Genomic DNA, 17,077 nt, shown 5'->3' on the forward strand with positions numbered 1-17,077 from the left:
ATCACAGATTGCCTTCAAATACTATTACTTCAGTGCCATTTAAGACCATTTCAATAGTATAATTCAGTTTCCCCCTCCTGTCTTTTCTGTTGTTTTGTATCTTTTACTTCTATATCTACTATAAACCACACATTTTAAATTTTGTTTTCAAGTTATCTTTTCCAATGACTTTTAATGAGATTATTGCTATTGCATACATTTTCCTCAACTGATTTTTACATTAAGCCAGTATCTGCCATGTGGCCACTAAAACTCTGTAGTCCAGTTTAGGCTCTAGTTTCTTAATATCAGACAATCCTGATTGCTTTTGTGAAGTTCTTCTACACTATGAACTCATGATCAGCATGAACTGTAAATATACCTGCTTCAGTGTAAACATTTCTCAGGTCTACTCCATTAAAGCCCTCTGAAAGCTTCATGATTGCTTCTAATTTTATCATGCTTGGTAATGGTACCTCCATGGATTTTCAGTGTATCTAATTTTGCTTATAAATATATATATATATTTCTATTTTATTAACTCCATTGAAGTCCTCTATACCTATCAACTGAAGTACTTTCAGAAAACCAGTATTCATCAGTGGGATCTATTTATTTGTAAAAATGATTCATGGCTGATGATCTCTGACATAAACATTTCTCTGATTAAATGAGTACTTTCACCAATGTACTTGTCTACAGCAGAGCTAGATACAACATTTATGAAACTGAGGTGCAGCTGGCTAACAACAGCTCTTGCTATTACTGTTTTTCCTATACCTGGTGGTTCATACAACAAAGAGCCTGTTAGATATATTACCCCTACACTGGGATAATTCTACATTTGTAAGAGGTAGTTCTGTTACCTCTCTTAATTTGATGATCTGTTCTGATATACCCCAATCTAAGAAAAAGAAATATTACCTGTGTCCTTATGAAACGTGCTGTAAAACAGTGGATCTTGGCAAATGTCACTGTAATCATATCCAAAGCAGCTCCTGTTCCTGGCTTCAGCTTACATTGTGGGTTGTTACTGCCAGCTTGAAAAAGTATCTTGATCCATTTGTAGCTTTAACAATGAATTTTTCTTCAGTTAATTCCTTTAAGTACTCTATCCACAATCATTCCAGATTTTGGTGATTGTAGGGACTTCAGGTCATTTTCAGATTTTTAATACTGATTGGTAAGTTCTTTTAATTATTCCCTTAATTGTTTAAAACAGCTATTAATTTTCTTATGCTCCAGTACCCTTTTTTGTGATAGTCCTGAAGTTCACTATCTCTGTGGTCTGCCGTGATGAGATGCTATCACTCATAGGGGATGCCAAGAATGGCCATGGCCACGGAGGTGGGGGAGAAGTGGGATGAAGGAGGGGAGCAGCACCAGGAGGAGGGGTGGATGGCCATGCCCATCCCAATTATCTTTTAAAGAAATCAAAAAGAAACCTATTTTCCCTCATGTTCACCATCTGGTACTCTATTCTTTTATTACAGAATCAAGTTAACATGTGGTATAATTTTGTCTAAAGAACTTCCTTTTTTTGTAGTAAGCAAATGATGAATTCTCTCAGCTTTTGATTTTCTGAAAAAGTCTTTATTTTGGAGGATATTCTATGTAAGTCTAAGTTAACAGTTTATATTGTGCCTTGGTGTGGCCTTTATTGTGTTCATTCTGCTTAGGGTTCATGATCTTCAATTTATGGGCTTACTGTTTGGAATTTAGAAAAATTTCAATCATTTTTTGAATAATTTTAAAATTCTTTTATTCTGTGACTCCAATACACAGATGTTATATTGCCTGATAGTATACCACAGGTCAGTGAGGCTCTGTTTTCTATTTTACTTTTTTTTTTTTCTCTTTGTGCTTCAGTTTACATAGCTTCTATTGTTGGAACTATCATAAGGCTCACCTCATTTGTTTCCCTTCTCTTAGGGATCTGTCTTGCCTATTCAGTGTCTGAATTTAGGTGTTTCATGGTTTGTCTAACTCTAGTTTATAGGAGAGGGGGAAATCTGGTCCAGGTTATTCCATCATAGTCAAAAGCAGAGTCTCACTTTCATTTGTAAGGAAAAATAGTAACCAAGCCAGACATGAGAGTACCAATAAATTACCAGTCTCAGCTGATAATTTCACTTCAAACTTCAGTGAGAAAATGCTCTCCTGTGTCTACTACCTAATCTACAACCTTCCTGTACCCCATTTTACCATTTTCCCTCTACTTATAAATGTGGAAGTATTCCTCATCTGTTAAACTCATTTTTGTCTTGTGTTCTGGATCCCATTAAAAATTTTCCTCCTTTTATAATTCTCTCCCCAATATCATCAGTTTCTCTTTTTCTCTGTAGCCCACCCCACCAGCATATAAACTTCGTGTAATATCTCTCAACTAAAAACCAAAGGTCCTCCCTTCACACCCACATTAACCTATCACTTATTTCCCTGCTCCTCTTCATGGCAAAAATTCTGAAAACAGTAGCCTGTATTTACTGTCTCTACTTCCTTACCAACTTCATAACCATTCCAGTTCAGCAGCTCTCCTCCAGCTATACTGAACTTACCCATCAGTTCACTATAGCCAATTGTAATGGTCAGTTCAAGGCACTCCAGTTACTTGGTCCTTCAGTAAATAACATTCAACCCAGCTGACCATTCCCTTACTTAAAATATGTTTTTCTCTTGCTTTTATGAAACTCCACTCCTTTTTTCCTTACTTCATTGGACTGTTCTTTGCCTTTCCTTGCTGAGTCTTCACCCTCAATCTAACCTCTGCATGTTAGATTGTCTGAGGTCCTGATCCGATACTTGCTTCCTTTATCTAATGACACATCCTTAAGTTACCTTAACTATATCCATTATTTTAAATGACTACCTATGTGACATCTCTACTTGGATATCTGCTAGGCATCTCGAATTTAACATATACAAAATGGAATTTTGTCTGTATTCCTCCATCCACCTAGCTGCTTTGTTCTTCTCTCACCCTTCCCATCCAACCCATCAGTAGCATACTTTTCTATTTCTTTCCATTTCTGTCCCCACCTCTCTAGTCCAAGCTACGACATACTTTCAGAGAATGAATGGTAAAGAAACCATTTTGACAGGATTGGAAAATTATTGAGGAGTCGTGGGAGATAAATGTAGGTTAGGCAGTTTGGGACATGTTCTGGAGGTCTTGTGATGACAGAAGCTTAGTTTAGTGGGGAGCAGAGGGAGTTATCTGTCCTGAGCATAATTCTCCTGAAAAGTGTTATTTTCTCAATAATTTTTAATGTTTACATAACAGTTATGATTATAATGAAAAGACGCTAGTGAAAGGAGTTTGAAATTAATACCAGAAGACAAGTGGAAAAGGTAGTCAAAGGATGGTGTCTTAAAAAAAAGAACCAATAAGGCAGCCCTGGCCCAGGCTCCCTTTGTTTTGGTATTAAAATTTGCCTGCCTCTGGTGGGAGTATTGGGTGTTGGACTTTATCCTGTAGGAAGTGAGGAGAAGTGGAAATCTGAGCAGAAAGTGTCATGGTTAAAACTGTGCTTTGGGAAGAATGACCTGACAGTAATGTGCAGGACTAATGAGAGAAGGAAGGAAGACCAATTAGGTTATTAAAATAACAATACTCAAGACATGAAATTATAAAGGAGTCCAGAAGAAGAAACTGATGCAGGAGACACTAAGAAGGAAGAGTGGAAGAGTGCAAAAGAGAAAAAAATAAGAATAAAAGGTTTTACTTGGGTCCTGAGCTCTGATGACTTAAGAGAATTGTGATGTCCTTATTATGACTAAGTATATTAGGAAGGGAGGCTGTTTTGTGGATAAAATGTGGTGAGTTCTGCCTGAAAGTTCTGAACTGATAGCTGTGAATAGTTGTTCTTACATATGGCTTTACTTGGTATAATTCTCTGTATCATTCACCATCATACGAAATAGTTTTACAACCTTGGTTCTGGGTTAACATTCTCCAGGTTACTGATTTGATTCAAATATATTAAATATCTGTTTACTATGTTATGTGCATAATTGATCTGCTTTAGTTTTACTTGCCACTTAATTTTCTGTACTATAAATTTATCAGAAGTAACTTCCTTTTAGAGATGTGCTATTTAAATGTTCTGTTTTTTGCCTAGAATATTCTCAAGTTGTCTTTGTAATGCTTTGTAAAGATGTATCTTAGTCCCTTCTCAACTAAAAAACCCTTGAGGATACATCTGAACATCTTTGTTCACCAACAATGTTTAACATAGTGCCTTGTTCACTGCAGGCCCTCAAAAATGACTTGTTAGAAGATTATATAAATAAAATTTATGGTTTGTTTACAACCTAAGCTCATTTCTTTAAAAATAAGGTAATTTAGCATGTAATATAAAGACCATCAATCAGAGTCAAAAGACCTGGGTTGTAGCCTGATTTTGCTCTTGCCTTGGGCAAATTCAGGTGTCTTTGGACTTAACTTCCTCAGCTGTACAATGAATGGTTTCATCTAAATCTCTGATCCTCTTCTCCCACTCCAGTAATCCCCTTTCATGTAGCAAATATTATGGTGACTCTGGAAAATAAGATCCAGTCCAAGCTTTTTTTCCTTAAAGTTCATTTACTTTCAATTTTCTCTCATCATCTAGCAAAAGGCATTATCATCCCTTACATTGCACTTTCTACAAAGACTTACTTATCTACATTTTATCAAATTGTTGTGTACTTAAATTCTTTTGTTTGGAGGACAAGAATGTGGTAGTCCAACTAAAAATATATTCAAACAATTTTCACTGGGAACTGAAATTATTTTGTTATCTTGCCACCTGGGAAACATAACCACAGATCACTGAAAAAACTTACATAGTTTATTGCTGCTTTATATGTGTGCTGCCAAAAGGCAGCATAGTGAAGTGGTTATGAACTCTGGCATTGGAGTCAGACTGCCTAAATTCAAAATTTCAGCATCTCTTCTTTCTAAATGTGGGACTTGGAAATTTATTGTATCTTGCTAAACTTCAGTGTCTACATACTTAAAATGAGAAAAATAATAGTACCTACTTCATAGAGTTGTATGGATAAACTGAGATGATCCACATTAAGAGAATAGTACCCCTACCCAAAGTGGTCTACATATTTACAACCCTATCAAAATCCCAATGATTTTTTTTTTTGCAGAAATAGAAAAACCCACCCTAAAACTCATATGGAATTTCAAGAGACACCAAATAGCCGAAACAATATTTAAAAAGAACATAGTTGGAGGTCTCACACTTTCTGATTTCAAACTTACTACACAAGCTATAGTAATCAAAATGGTGTGGTACTGGCATAAAGACAAACAGACTAATGGCATAAAATAGCTCAGAAATAAACTAATGTTTACAGCCAAATGATTTTCAACAAAAGGTGCCCCAAGATCATTCAATGGGAAAGGGACACTCTTTCAACAAATAGTACCTGGAGAACTAAATATCTACATGTTAAAAAAAATGGGTCCTTACCCTAAAACCATACAGAAAAATTAACTAAGAAATACATCAAAGACCTAAATGTTAAAACTATAAAACATTTAGAAGAAAACATTGGGAAAAAGCTTCATGACACTGGATTTGGCAATGATTTTTTTGGATATGACACCCAAAGTAAAAATAGATACTTGGAATATATCAAAATTAAAAACTTTTGTGCATCACATGACACAATCAACAGAGTATCTATGCAAGGAAAAGCCTTATAATGGAAAATGATCATTAACAACTTTTAAAAACACATTAACTATGATTAGTGTTTCAGTTGGAGATAGAGGCTTTCCTTATAAATCTGTAAAACTGAAAAAGAACAATGTTTACAGCCTGTACTAACTCAGCAATGCCATAAGCACAATAGAAATTAATTTCTTAACCTAAAGAATATGTTGTAATAAAGTATAACAAAACTGGTAATTTATAAAATATTTTGGTATTTAGGTGTATAATGTGCATTTCACTAAGAATGAGATTCATGTGAAAAGTTAAAGGCTATATAGTATGTATACTATATGAATTTGATTAATGTGGAAATGTTAAAATTCTCTTCTCTCACTGTCATTCTGAAATGTCTCTAATGTTACTGTCAGCATCATAAAACACTTAGCAGCTAGTTATGTTGAAATTAAGTACAACCAACCCAGATCTGGGAATCAACATCAAGTATTTTCTGATATTCATACTGTGATTTTTTTTTTCTTAAATAAAATGAAGATTATCTCATATAACCTACTCTTTTGTTTGGATAATCCTATTGACTTATACTTACTGTTATTATTTATTCTAATGTAGCAGATCAAAGATCATCAGCAAGTTGTACTGGAAAATTAAAAACTTTCATTAGAAATAATTTAACTACCAGACCTAGGGTGGATACAGCAGTGTTCATTAAGAACACAGAGCAGTTGATAGCAATCTTAGGAAGCATTTCTTTAAAACTGAAAGGTAAGTTTACTTCATAAAAGTCTTTTTCTGCATATCCCCAAACCAGTGTGTTAACCTCAGTTCCTTGGTTAGGTGACAGTACAAAAGAAAGTAACTTCTGAGTATTTATTACATCAGTATTTCAATTTTGTGGGAACATGCTTAAAGGCACAGTGAAGAAAATAATACAGTTTCAGTCTGACCACATCATGCCATCCCCTTGGAGAATGGCTCCCAGATATAGAACCATAGGTAGTTTCTAATGTCTACTCCATAATAAACTGTTTAAATAAAATTTAAATATCAGAAGTTATATTGTGATAAAAATTTCACTTGACTTTAAGTCAAAAATCTTGGGTTGTAAGAAAGCCCTCTTCCACAGCAAATTATAGTGCTACTGGCAGCATATATATAAATAATATGAAAAAATGACTGTTTCCTAAAGTAGGTAACCATGGATAAAGGGAATTGTTTATATAAAGATTGTATAACTTAATATACTGAAATATTTACAGAATAACAGAACTCTAAGAAAACCTTCACCCTCATTTCTGAATATTAATTGGAAGAAACACTTTGGCATTAACTGGTACAAGAATTACTTACCTGTGTTTTGTGCAGATCAACTAAACAGCTGCAGGGTTAATTTCCTTTTAGGTATGGTCAGAATCAAAATTTAAAGCATCACAAATCCTCAACGAATAATAGTTCTCTTGAAAACTTAGAATTTTACAATAAAGTCATCCTGTTCTAAAAACTTAAGATGTTTATGTGGGACTTTTCTCCTAAAACTAAAAAGTGTAACATTAAAACTTTATAAAAAGAAACCCAGTTAACATCTTTGTTTTTATAAACAAACAAAATGTTACTGACTTTTAAGAATCTAGTTTTAAGTTTTAGTACAAAAATCTGAACTCAAGAATAGTATATGATATGCTACTTTTGACTTGAAAAGTAACAGAATATCAGATCTCTAAAAATGCATTACAAGTACAGATCCTTGAGGGGTCTTTATAGGTTAAAAAAAATTATAATCAACTTTCATCAAAATATTTACTAGAAATCTTTAAAAATATATTATCATTTTAGATGATTTGTGCATTTGGTAACTACTAAAATGCTTTAAAGATAATATAAAAAACATTTCTCTCCTTTCCTTCCTTCCAACCAAAAAATTTCAAACTTTATGTGTGAGGCATTTTTTTTCTTACATAATATGCATTTTAAAACCAGCTCCAAAAAACTAGATAATCAAAAGTCTTAAGGCTAAAAAAATAGCATATGGCGCTGAAGAGAAAGTAAGAAACTATTTTCTTTTTAACCAAAATACCAGGAATTCTGAACTTTGTATAAATAACACACACAAAAAAACCCCCGCCATATTTGAAGTGTGGTGTCTAAAATGGAGTAGCTCTAAAACGACGACAACAAACAAACCTTTATACTTAATTGAAAAATACTCATTTTTCTTCAATACATACATTATGAATTTTCTACTGGCATTCTTGAATAAAATTAACACACATACTTTTTTTTTAAACCAATTTACTCTCATCTCTCTCTTGTATATAAGAATCTAACAAAAAAAAAATCTCTTCCATGACTGCAGTTCTCTGAAATCCCTAAAATACATTCTTTTGACAAAAAATTCCTAACCCACTATGCACCTTAGTGTATACATTTGAAAAATGATCTAATTTATGCTTACATTGAATGCATGCCCACAGATCCCAGGGATTGAAGAATCTTACTGGCAGCCATCAGCTCAAGGGATGACAATATTCCTGGCATTCATAATCTCAAAATTTTTAAAGAAAACTATGCACTGTAGTCTTAGAAAAATTTGGATATAGTTCTATTTAAAAAACATACTCATCACAAACAGATACAAGGGAGACAAATAAGAAAATAGATTGGGTTATATCTTTGTAAACTTGTTCCATTTCAAAATGTATTCTTTAGGGTCAGGGAAATTCTCTATAGAAATAAAACTAAACATTTGTTCCCTTTGCTTTGAAAAATATTTACAGTACATAAAACAACATGCTAGAAGTATATACCTGCTTATATTGCTGGCCTGTGATATAGATGAACAAGGACATAAAGGTGCTTATTCAATTATCTGAGCATCTTAAATTTGTATATAGTGAAGTTATTATAGATCGACTATGGAAAAATTAGAAAACATTACTATGAACACCAGCCCTTGTGTAAAACATGACACAAGATGCCAAGATGTTACACATTCACTGTGGTAAAAACTGTACATACATATTCTGTGCATCTGAAATATTTACATTACAATTTTTCCATCTCTCATCATTCTGAGTTGAAAATAGTCTATTCGTCCTTTGCCAAAGAAAGGTGATGTTAACTGATTACATTCATAAAACTTTTTTTTTTTTTTTTTTTTTTTTTTACAAAATTCTTTGCTAACAACTTTTCATCAATGTCTTTGGCTGGTATTCTCATGAAGAAAAACTCACTCAACTTTGAAAGTTTTGAGCAGATGTTTCCATACCTTTGCTGGCTAGCATTATGATATATATAATAATGATATATGTAATAATAGACCACAGCAGTGTGAAATACAAAACTTTGTAAGTCTATTTTGGTCTCAGAGTGAAATTCATTTCTTTCATCCAGCCATGTTGTCCCTTATTTGATCAACTCGAAAAGCTAGATCTCTGAAAGAGGGGCGCTGATTTACATTATTGTTCCAGCATTCTGTCATGATTACATAAATCTGTAAAAGAGAAAATAAACCAAAATTACGATGAACACAAAGTGCCATCTTTTAATTGGTGAAGACATGAATTTGGAACTAACTCCCACTTAATTTTCCTATGTAGGCATGTGCCATGGCTATGTCTAGATCCACAGTCATGATTATGCTCTTTATCTAATAAAAAGCTCAGCAAATTAAATCGCATAAACTGACCTGAAATCCTTGGATAAAAAGAGAAAGAAAATACATGATTCCTGTGGATAAAAAAATTTTGTTACCTCGTCTGGGCATCCATCTGGTCTTGGTAATCTTCCATTATTCTTCAGAAGTTCTATCAAATGAAACACAATCATCTGTCCTTGTTTGTCATTGCCAATCATACGCATAAATTCCTGAAACACAAACCCACTTTTCAATGACACATTTTTGGGACCTTTAATTTGACAAATTCTTTCTCAACTTCTTCCAGTAAATGGGAAAAATTCTGTATATGTATGTTTCCTTATATGTTTGAAACTTTTTAAAAACAGACTTTTAACTTTAGAAACTTCCTTTTCAGTCATATTTCAGAAGAATATTAAATGTGGAACCTCTATAACACAATTTCCATAACTGTATACACTCAATACAAATTCCCTGAGAAGGGCTCAAGTGAACTAAAAAAATATATTTACTTTGTCTTAACACATCATATTACATCTCAGCTGAAATAAAAAGTTGAATGTAAAAGAAGACATAATAAAAAGAAACTGCAGAATGAATACTTAAGCATAAATGCAATGGAGAGAAAACATACATATGTTTAATATCCATAAAACTAAAGTCTGAACCATGAGCTAGAGAAATATTTACAATGAACACATCATTTATTTAAATATAGAGAGCTCTTATATATGGTAAGGAAATATAAAAATGAGCAAAGGAAACAATGCCCACACACATACTCACCCTAAATACCCAATAAATATATAAATGATACTGATAGCAGAAATGCAAATTAAAATCAAATAGATATAATTTCTCTCCTGTCAACTTGGCAAAACTGCAAATGATAAAATATAAAGCCCTATGCACGGCCTCTGAGAGTGTAATCTAGTACAGCTTTCCTGGAAAACATTTTGAAATAATCAAAATCCTTAAAGGATTTAAAAAAGCATTCATAACCTTTCACCTATAATTATACTTTTACTCTAAGGTGATAACAAGAGATAAATATGTATAAGGATGTCTACTATGTTCAATGAAGTGTTACTTAGGAGACTGAAAAATGATTGTCCAGCAATTATATCCTTATGATAAAGAAAGCTACCAAGAATTTACAAGTCATATTTGCAGTAAGTATTTACCAATATAGGAAAATATCATGCTATAATACATAGTGAAAAAGCAGGATAGCAAACTGTACAGTATGACCTTTTATTTTATAAAAGAAATCTTTTTAATAAAATTTCACTTTTACATATAAAATTAAATGAAGCCTGGAAGAAAACATACCACAATGTAAAGTGGTAGCTGAATTAGAGATGATTTTTATTTTCTTTCTCATGCTTTCCCATGTTAAAAAAAAAAAAAAAAAAAACTACAAGCAGAAAAAAATATTACTTTAAAAGGTTTAACTTTTGCAATAATTCCTAGAATGGATGAGTTTATTGGACTTAATAAAAATAGTATTAAGAGAATATACTAAGTAGTACTCAAATCCCCACTTTTTAAAAAATTCAAGGTAATTTAATTAATAAATTTAGGGTTAATTTGTTGGATGCTGTCTGACAAATAAGCAATAGGAGGCCCTAAAATAACCCTAAGCTTACTATTATTCTTTGGAAGAAGCTCTTCTCGTGTTAAAAAAAAAAAAATTGAAAGTAAGTAAAAAACAAACTGACCGCTGGTGGGCTTTTACTTTTCTCAATATATGTGAAAAGTTCATACAGAACCACTCCAAAGCTCCAAACATCTGAAGCCACAGAAAACTTGCTCTCTGTCAGTGATTCTGGTGCATACCTGTAATATATTTAAAAGACAGTTACTTGATGTGCAAATTCTTGATTTTACCTGCAAATCACTGGATTAAAAAAAACCAAGGTGTAGAGAAAAGATTTCACATAATAGGCCTGAGGCTGCTATCCTCAAAAAGGTCTGTTTGCCATGCTGACACTTGGCTGGTACCTGGGAACTCAAGATTTCAGTCGGGTTTCTGCAATTCCCTAAATGGTAAAAGTGGCTCACTGTACCTAAACTGCTTCTGCAAAAAATATGGTTTATGCTGAACACCTGCTTTCCTTCTGGGAGTCTGGAATTTGGGTAAGTGCCAGGCAGAGGACACCCGTATGACCAGTCTCAATAAAAACTGTTAGCACCGAGTCTCTAACAAGCTTCCTTAGTAGGTGACATTTCACACATATAGTCACAATTTACTTCTGGGGGAATTAAGTGTGTCCCATACAACTTTACTGGGAGAGGACACTTGGAAGCTTGTGTTTGGTTTCCTCCAGGCTTTGCCCCAGATGCCTTTTCCCTTTGCTGATTTTGCTTTGTATCCTTTCCCTGTCATGAGTCACAGCCACAAATACAATGGTATGCCGATTCCTAAGAGTCCTCCTAGTGAATCAGCAAACCTGAGGGTGGTCTTGGGAACCTCCAACATACAAAGATAACTAAAATTCAAAAAATTTAATTTTTGTCTCAGTAATAGCAGGGTAACACCAGAGGTAAATGCAAAGTATCTTCTAAGAACTGAAAAATAACCTGCTCTTTCCAAGTTAAGCTTAAAATGAATCCAGATAAGTATCCTAGAGGAAAAAGCGGCTTTTAAACTGGAAGTAAGACTTGAAACTATTAACATATAAAAGAAATAACCTGTTGATCTGAAAGGAGGTGATTATAAGAGGGAGCACAGAAAATAGAAAGTCATGGGAAAATGATGTCATCATCTACTGAAGCTATCAACATTAACCAAGGGAGAATTTTGGCCAATGGATTATGAATAACATGGTTACATTGCTAAATTCATCCTTGTTATAGAGGATGGTGAAAAAGATCTGTTTTAGACTGAGATTTAAAATATGAATTATATAAATTTAATCTCTCCTTCAAAACAACCCCTAGAACATGCTATTAACTAAAACAAAGACCACATTTGAACAACAAATACAGGTGACAAAGATTCTTTTAAATGAAACTGTATTTTTTAAAAGACACGATGGCTAAATCCTATGGATAAAAATTACATGTGACTTTTTCAGACTCTAGATTTAATGTACATTATTCAATAAGTTAGCTAAAAATCTATTTTATCAACTCATATTCTGAAATATATATACAAAAATTAACCTCATTTCATTATATAAAACATTTAATACTTTTACTTGCTAATATAAAAATAAAACTATATGCCAACTCTCCATCTGATGGTTGTTAGCAGCATATAGCTTTCTTTTTCATTAAATACATAAGAAAATTCTGTTCATGATGAAAATGATGTTATTTCTGATTTTTATGCAAGCTTCTTATTAGTGATTCCCCAAAGTCAAGCATCAGAGTTCAATACGTACTTCTCCCCTAAAACATTTACTGAAGGAATACCAGGCCATTTACCATATGCCTTACTTCATAAATTATAATCTTAGCTACATTTTATTCTGTATTATTTATTGGAAATTAAGTAATGAGAAGTGATTTGTCTTATTTTTATAACTTAATTATAAAAATTATACTAGATATTTATCATCTTAAGCTTATCCTGATTGCCCCTGTGATTAAACTTACCAGATATGCAGGGAGAAACATAGGGTCCAAAACCTTATATAATTTGGGGGATTTCTTTATGACAAAGAATATAAAATTAGGAATATGAAAGTGGTATTTAAAATTTAAAAAGAAGGAATCCTGGAAGGAAGGCACTCTGGTGAATGTGCTTTGTTAGCTCCATTATAAATATGCCTCAGCACATGTGTTCTGCAATGTATATATATTTTTAAATAATATTTCATGATATACTTACTTGAATTGCAAAATGAAGTAAGACTTTTTCTGCTGGAAATTAAGCGTAATGTGTTTATGAGGACTGGCACTGCCAAACAAGCTGTATAAAGGACATTCTTCATTACATGACTCAATCTTTGAGGCAGCGCAAAGGTTTGCCATATTTAAATCATGCATTTAAAACATGAAAAGATGTTATCTTAAAATATTGTATTGAAATATTTTAATGGATATATATGAACAAAGGGTTTCAAAAGCAATGACCTAGATTCCTGCAAAATTTGCCTAACTAGTTTCCTCTCTGCTTGTTAGCCTCTCCTGAATACAATGTCCCTCTATACATCTAGTTCTCAAAACTTTTGGTCTGAGGCCCCTACACACTCTTAAAAATGACTGAAATGCCCCCAAAGCTTTTGTTTATGTGGGTTATATGTACCAATATTTAACATATTACATATAAAAACTCAAGAAATGTAAAAGCATTATTTCACTAAAAATAACAAACCCAGTAATGTTAACATAAATAACATGTTTATAAAAAATAACTATTTTCCAAAACAAAAAATTTTGAGAAGACCATTGTATTTTACATTTTTGCAAGTTTCTTTAATGGTAGTTTAATAAAAGACATACCTTTTTGTGTTTTTAAAAATTATTTTTCTATGGTTTTTGAAGGTTACACTCCATTTACAGTTATTACAAAATATTGGCTCTATTCCCCATGTTGTACAATACATCCTTGTAGCCTATCTTATACCCAATAGTTTGTACGTCCCACTCTCCCACCCCTATTGTGCCCCTCCCACCCCACTGGCAACCACTGGTTTGTTCTCTGTATCTGTGAGTCTGCTTCTTTTTTTTTTGTTATATTCACTAGTTTATTGTATTTTATTAGATTCCACATATAAGTGATATCATACAGTATTTGTCTTTCTCTGTCTGACTTAATTCATTTACCATAAAGCCCTCCAAGTCCATCCATGTTGCTGCAAATGGCAAAATTTCATTCTTTTTTTTTTTATAGCTGGGTAGTATTCTATTGTGTATGTATGTATATGTATTTATATGTATGTATATGTCTATATACACACCACATCTCCTTTATCCATTCATCTGTTGATGGACACAGGTTGTAGAAGACAAATTTTAGAGCCTATGGAAAATTCCACTCTTTGCTCATGAAAAATGAGTGAAAAAGGCAAATGACATCTTAGAATTGTTATGAAAATACTTCTGACCTCACAGACTCCCTAAAAGAAGGTATCAGAGGCCCCCACACTTTGAAAACTGCTGTTCTCCACCACAAGTAAAGCTATTTTCTTAAAACATGAATCTCACCATGCTATTCTCCTGGATAAAGCCTCCAATTTTCCACCTACACACTGTCTAATTAATAAAATCTAAACTCATTAACATGGCACACAGGACTTTCTAGCCCCAGTTACTGCTTGTTTGTTCTGTGGTATTACCATTCACTCACAACCCCTCTGATCTCTTGTTCTTGTCATCCTCCTCATGGAATGCCCTTCCCCTTTTCTGTCACTGATAAAATAAATTGAAGAAGGCACAATTAAATAAGAAGGTATTCTATGCTCATGGATTGAAAGGATTAATATTGTTAAAATGTCCATACTACTCAAAGCAATCTACAGATTTAATGTAATTCTTACCAAAATTCCAATGGCATTTTACACAGAACTAGAACAAATTCTAAAATCTGTACTAAACTACAAGAAATACTTTGAGAAAGAGAACAACCTTGAGAAAGAACAACAAACCTCGAGGTATCATGCTCCCTGATTTTAAGCTATACTGCAGAGCTATAATAATCAGAACAGGTTAGTACTGGCACAAAAATAGATACTCAGATCACTGGAACAGAACTGAGAGCCCAGAAATAAATCCACACATATATAGACAATTAACTAACAACAATGGAACAAAGAACCTACAAAGGAGAAAGGAAGTCTCTTCAATAAATGATATTGAGAAAACTGGACAGACACATGCAAGAATGAAATTAGACCACTATCTTACACCATATACAAAAATTAACTCAAAATAGATTAACCACTTGAATGTATGATCTAAAGCCATAAAAGTTCCTAGAAGAAAACACACAAAGTAACTTCAATGATTATTGTTATTATAAATACATAAATGACAAACTAGTAGTAATAAGTAATAAAAATAAAAAATAAAAAAGTCATAAAAATAAAGTTTGAAGTTTGTGCTCTAAAACTTCATTTTATTGTACTAAAATATACTCACCAGAATATAGGACTTTCACCAGGTTCTTTCACCTTGTAGTATTCTTTGTCTTGTGGCAAGACTTTGGTTAAACCAAAATCTCCTATTTTAACTCTGTTTTCATTCTCCACCAATATATTCCTTGTTGCCAGATCTCTGTGGATATACCTTTTTGTACCAAGATATTCCATGCCCTATGGATAAAAATAATATTTTTCTTTCAGCTAGCTTTATGAACATAAATAATTTAAGTGGTCTTATGTCTGTCCACTCCCTTCATTATCTAAAAAGAACTCTAAAGGATTTCTTAACAATTATTTCAACATGCTCTCTTCATCTACAACAAATAACCAGGATATTAGGTACCTTGCATATCTGAGATGTGTACTGCAGAAGTTTTTTATGATCTATCCGTTCTTTATGTTTTTGGAGATACTCTCGTAAACTTCCATATGGTAAATATTCCATAATTAATCTTAGATTACGCCGGCCTATTAGCAAACAAATGAGAATATAATGTTTCACTGTGCCATACTTTGTTGATTAAATATTAGAAAACAACCATACAGAAATGTCTTAAAGATATACAAAATCTGAGTCTAAAATGACAAAACCTGATTATAAAGGTGATGTAGTAGTTAAGAACAGACTTCTTCAAGCAGTAAGTTCTAAAAGAATCTTCAAAAATAGTTACGTTTTAGTCTTATCTAATCCTTAAGCAAACCAGAATAAGCTAATGAGAAGACTTCCTTTTTCCTCATCTATACTGAAAAAGCATCTAATTTAAAAATTATATTCTCATAGAAAATATGAGCAAAGACAATTTGTTTCTTTAGAAATGATATTCCCTTGGGTAAGCTTAAGCAAGGAAAGTAACCACCATCCTCAGTGAAGAGAATAATTAACCAAGTAGCCAAGGACTTCCTGTAGTTATACCTTACTACCACAAAGCAAAATCTCCAATCATACAGAATGCTTCTTTCTCTGGGCACTGGAATATTCTAAGTCTGGATCTTGAGGCATCATATGTTTGTTTCTATTACTCAGGATGCCAAAGACATACTGTGATTTCAAAATAGGTTTCAAAGGGCAACCTACCAGCACTGTAGCACACTCCCTTGTACTTTACAATGTTGTCATGCTGCAAGGATTTAAGGATTTCAATTTCCCTTTCAAAGTCTCTGAGGTGCTCTTCAGTACTGTGCTGGAGCTTTTTAACAGCTACCACCTCCCCAGTATTGTCTTGTAGAGGGTCATACCGGCACATCTCCACACTCCCAAAATTACCCTAAACAACACATCACATTAAGACAGAAATCTCAAGTTTTGTAGATAAATTATTAATAAATTCTAATTACACAGGCAATTTTCAGTAGCTAGAATTAGTAGATGTATTTCTAAACTCACATTAGACAACTTTCAGAACTAGAAAAGGAAATAATATTGCAATAGGTGAGTAGTAAACCTATATATTTAATTTCTTCAAAAGGAATTACAGGCTGAAATACAAACAACTTCAAAAAGCATTTAAACAAATCATAAACATTAACTTTTAAGATAAGGCAAGGGACATACCAGGGATTTCTAAATTTCTATTTCTAACTTCCAGGAAGAACTGTGCTGCTTCACAATATACCCTTTGATACCACTGTCAGTGAGCTGTACGGAATAAGGGTCCTTTATAGACTGAATGTCCATGCCCCCTCCCTCAGTTCATATGATA

General features: G+C 33.0%; 1 protein-coding gene and 1 pseudogene across 4 annotated transcripts in view; both read right to left on the reverse strand.

Annotated features, from left to right (window-relative positions):
* Positions 1–516: 516 nt before the first annotated feature.
* On the reverse strand, positions 517–7,673 carry LOC105079199 (26S proteasome regulatory subunit 10B pseudogene; annotated as a pseudogene).
* A 553-nt stretch (positions 7,674–8,226) lies between these two features.
* The window catches only part of JAK2 (Janus kinase 2), a 185,997-nt gene continuing 177,146 nt past the window's right edge, over positions 8,227–17,077 (reverse strand). For all 4 annotated transcript variants that reach the window (XM_074361613.1, XM_045504961.2, XM_010967882.3 and 1 more), the window contains 6 exons: positions 16,453–16,642; positions 15,721–15,845; positions 15,376–15,548; positions 11,007–11,124; positions 9,402–9,515; positions 8,227–9,141 (listed from right to left, as the gene is read on the reverse strand). In XM_074361613.1, coding sequence (XP_074217714.1) covers positions 9,034–9,141; positions 9,402–9,515; positions 11,007–11,124; positions 15,376–15,548; positions 15,721–15,845; positions 16,453–16,642 — 828 coding nt within the window. In that variant the 3' untranslated portion in view covers positions 8,227–9,033. The remainder of the gene's footprint in view (positions 9,142–9,401; positions 9,516–11,006; positions 11,125–15,375; positions 15,549–15,720; positions 15,846–16,452; positions 16,643–17,077) is intronic.

The sequence above is a fragment of the Camelus bactrianus genome, chromosome 4 (genome assembly GCF_048773025.1).
Source record: "Camelus bactrianus isolate YW-2024 breed Bactrian camel chromosome 4, ASM4877302v1, whole genome shotgun sequence".
Classification (NCBI taxonomy): Eukaryota; Metazoa; Chordata; class Mammalia; order Artiodactyla; family Camelidae; genus Camelus; species Camelus bactrianus.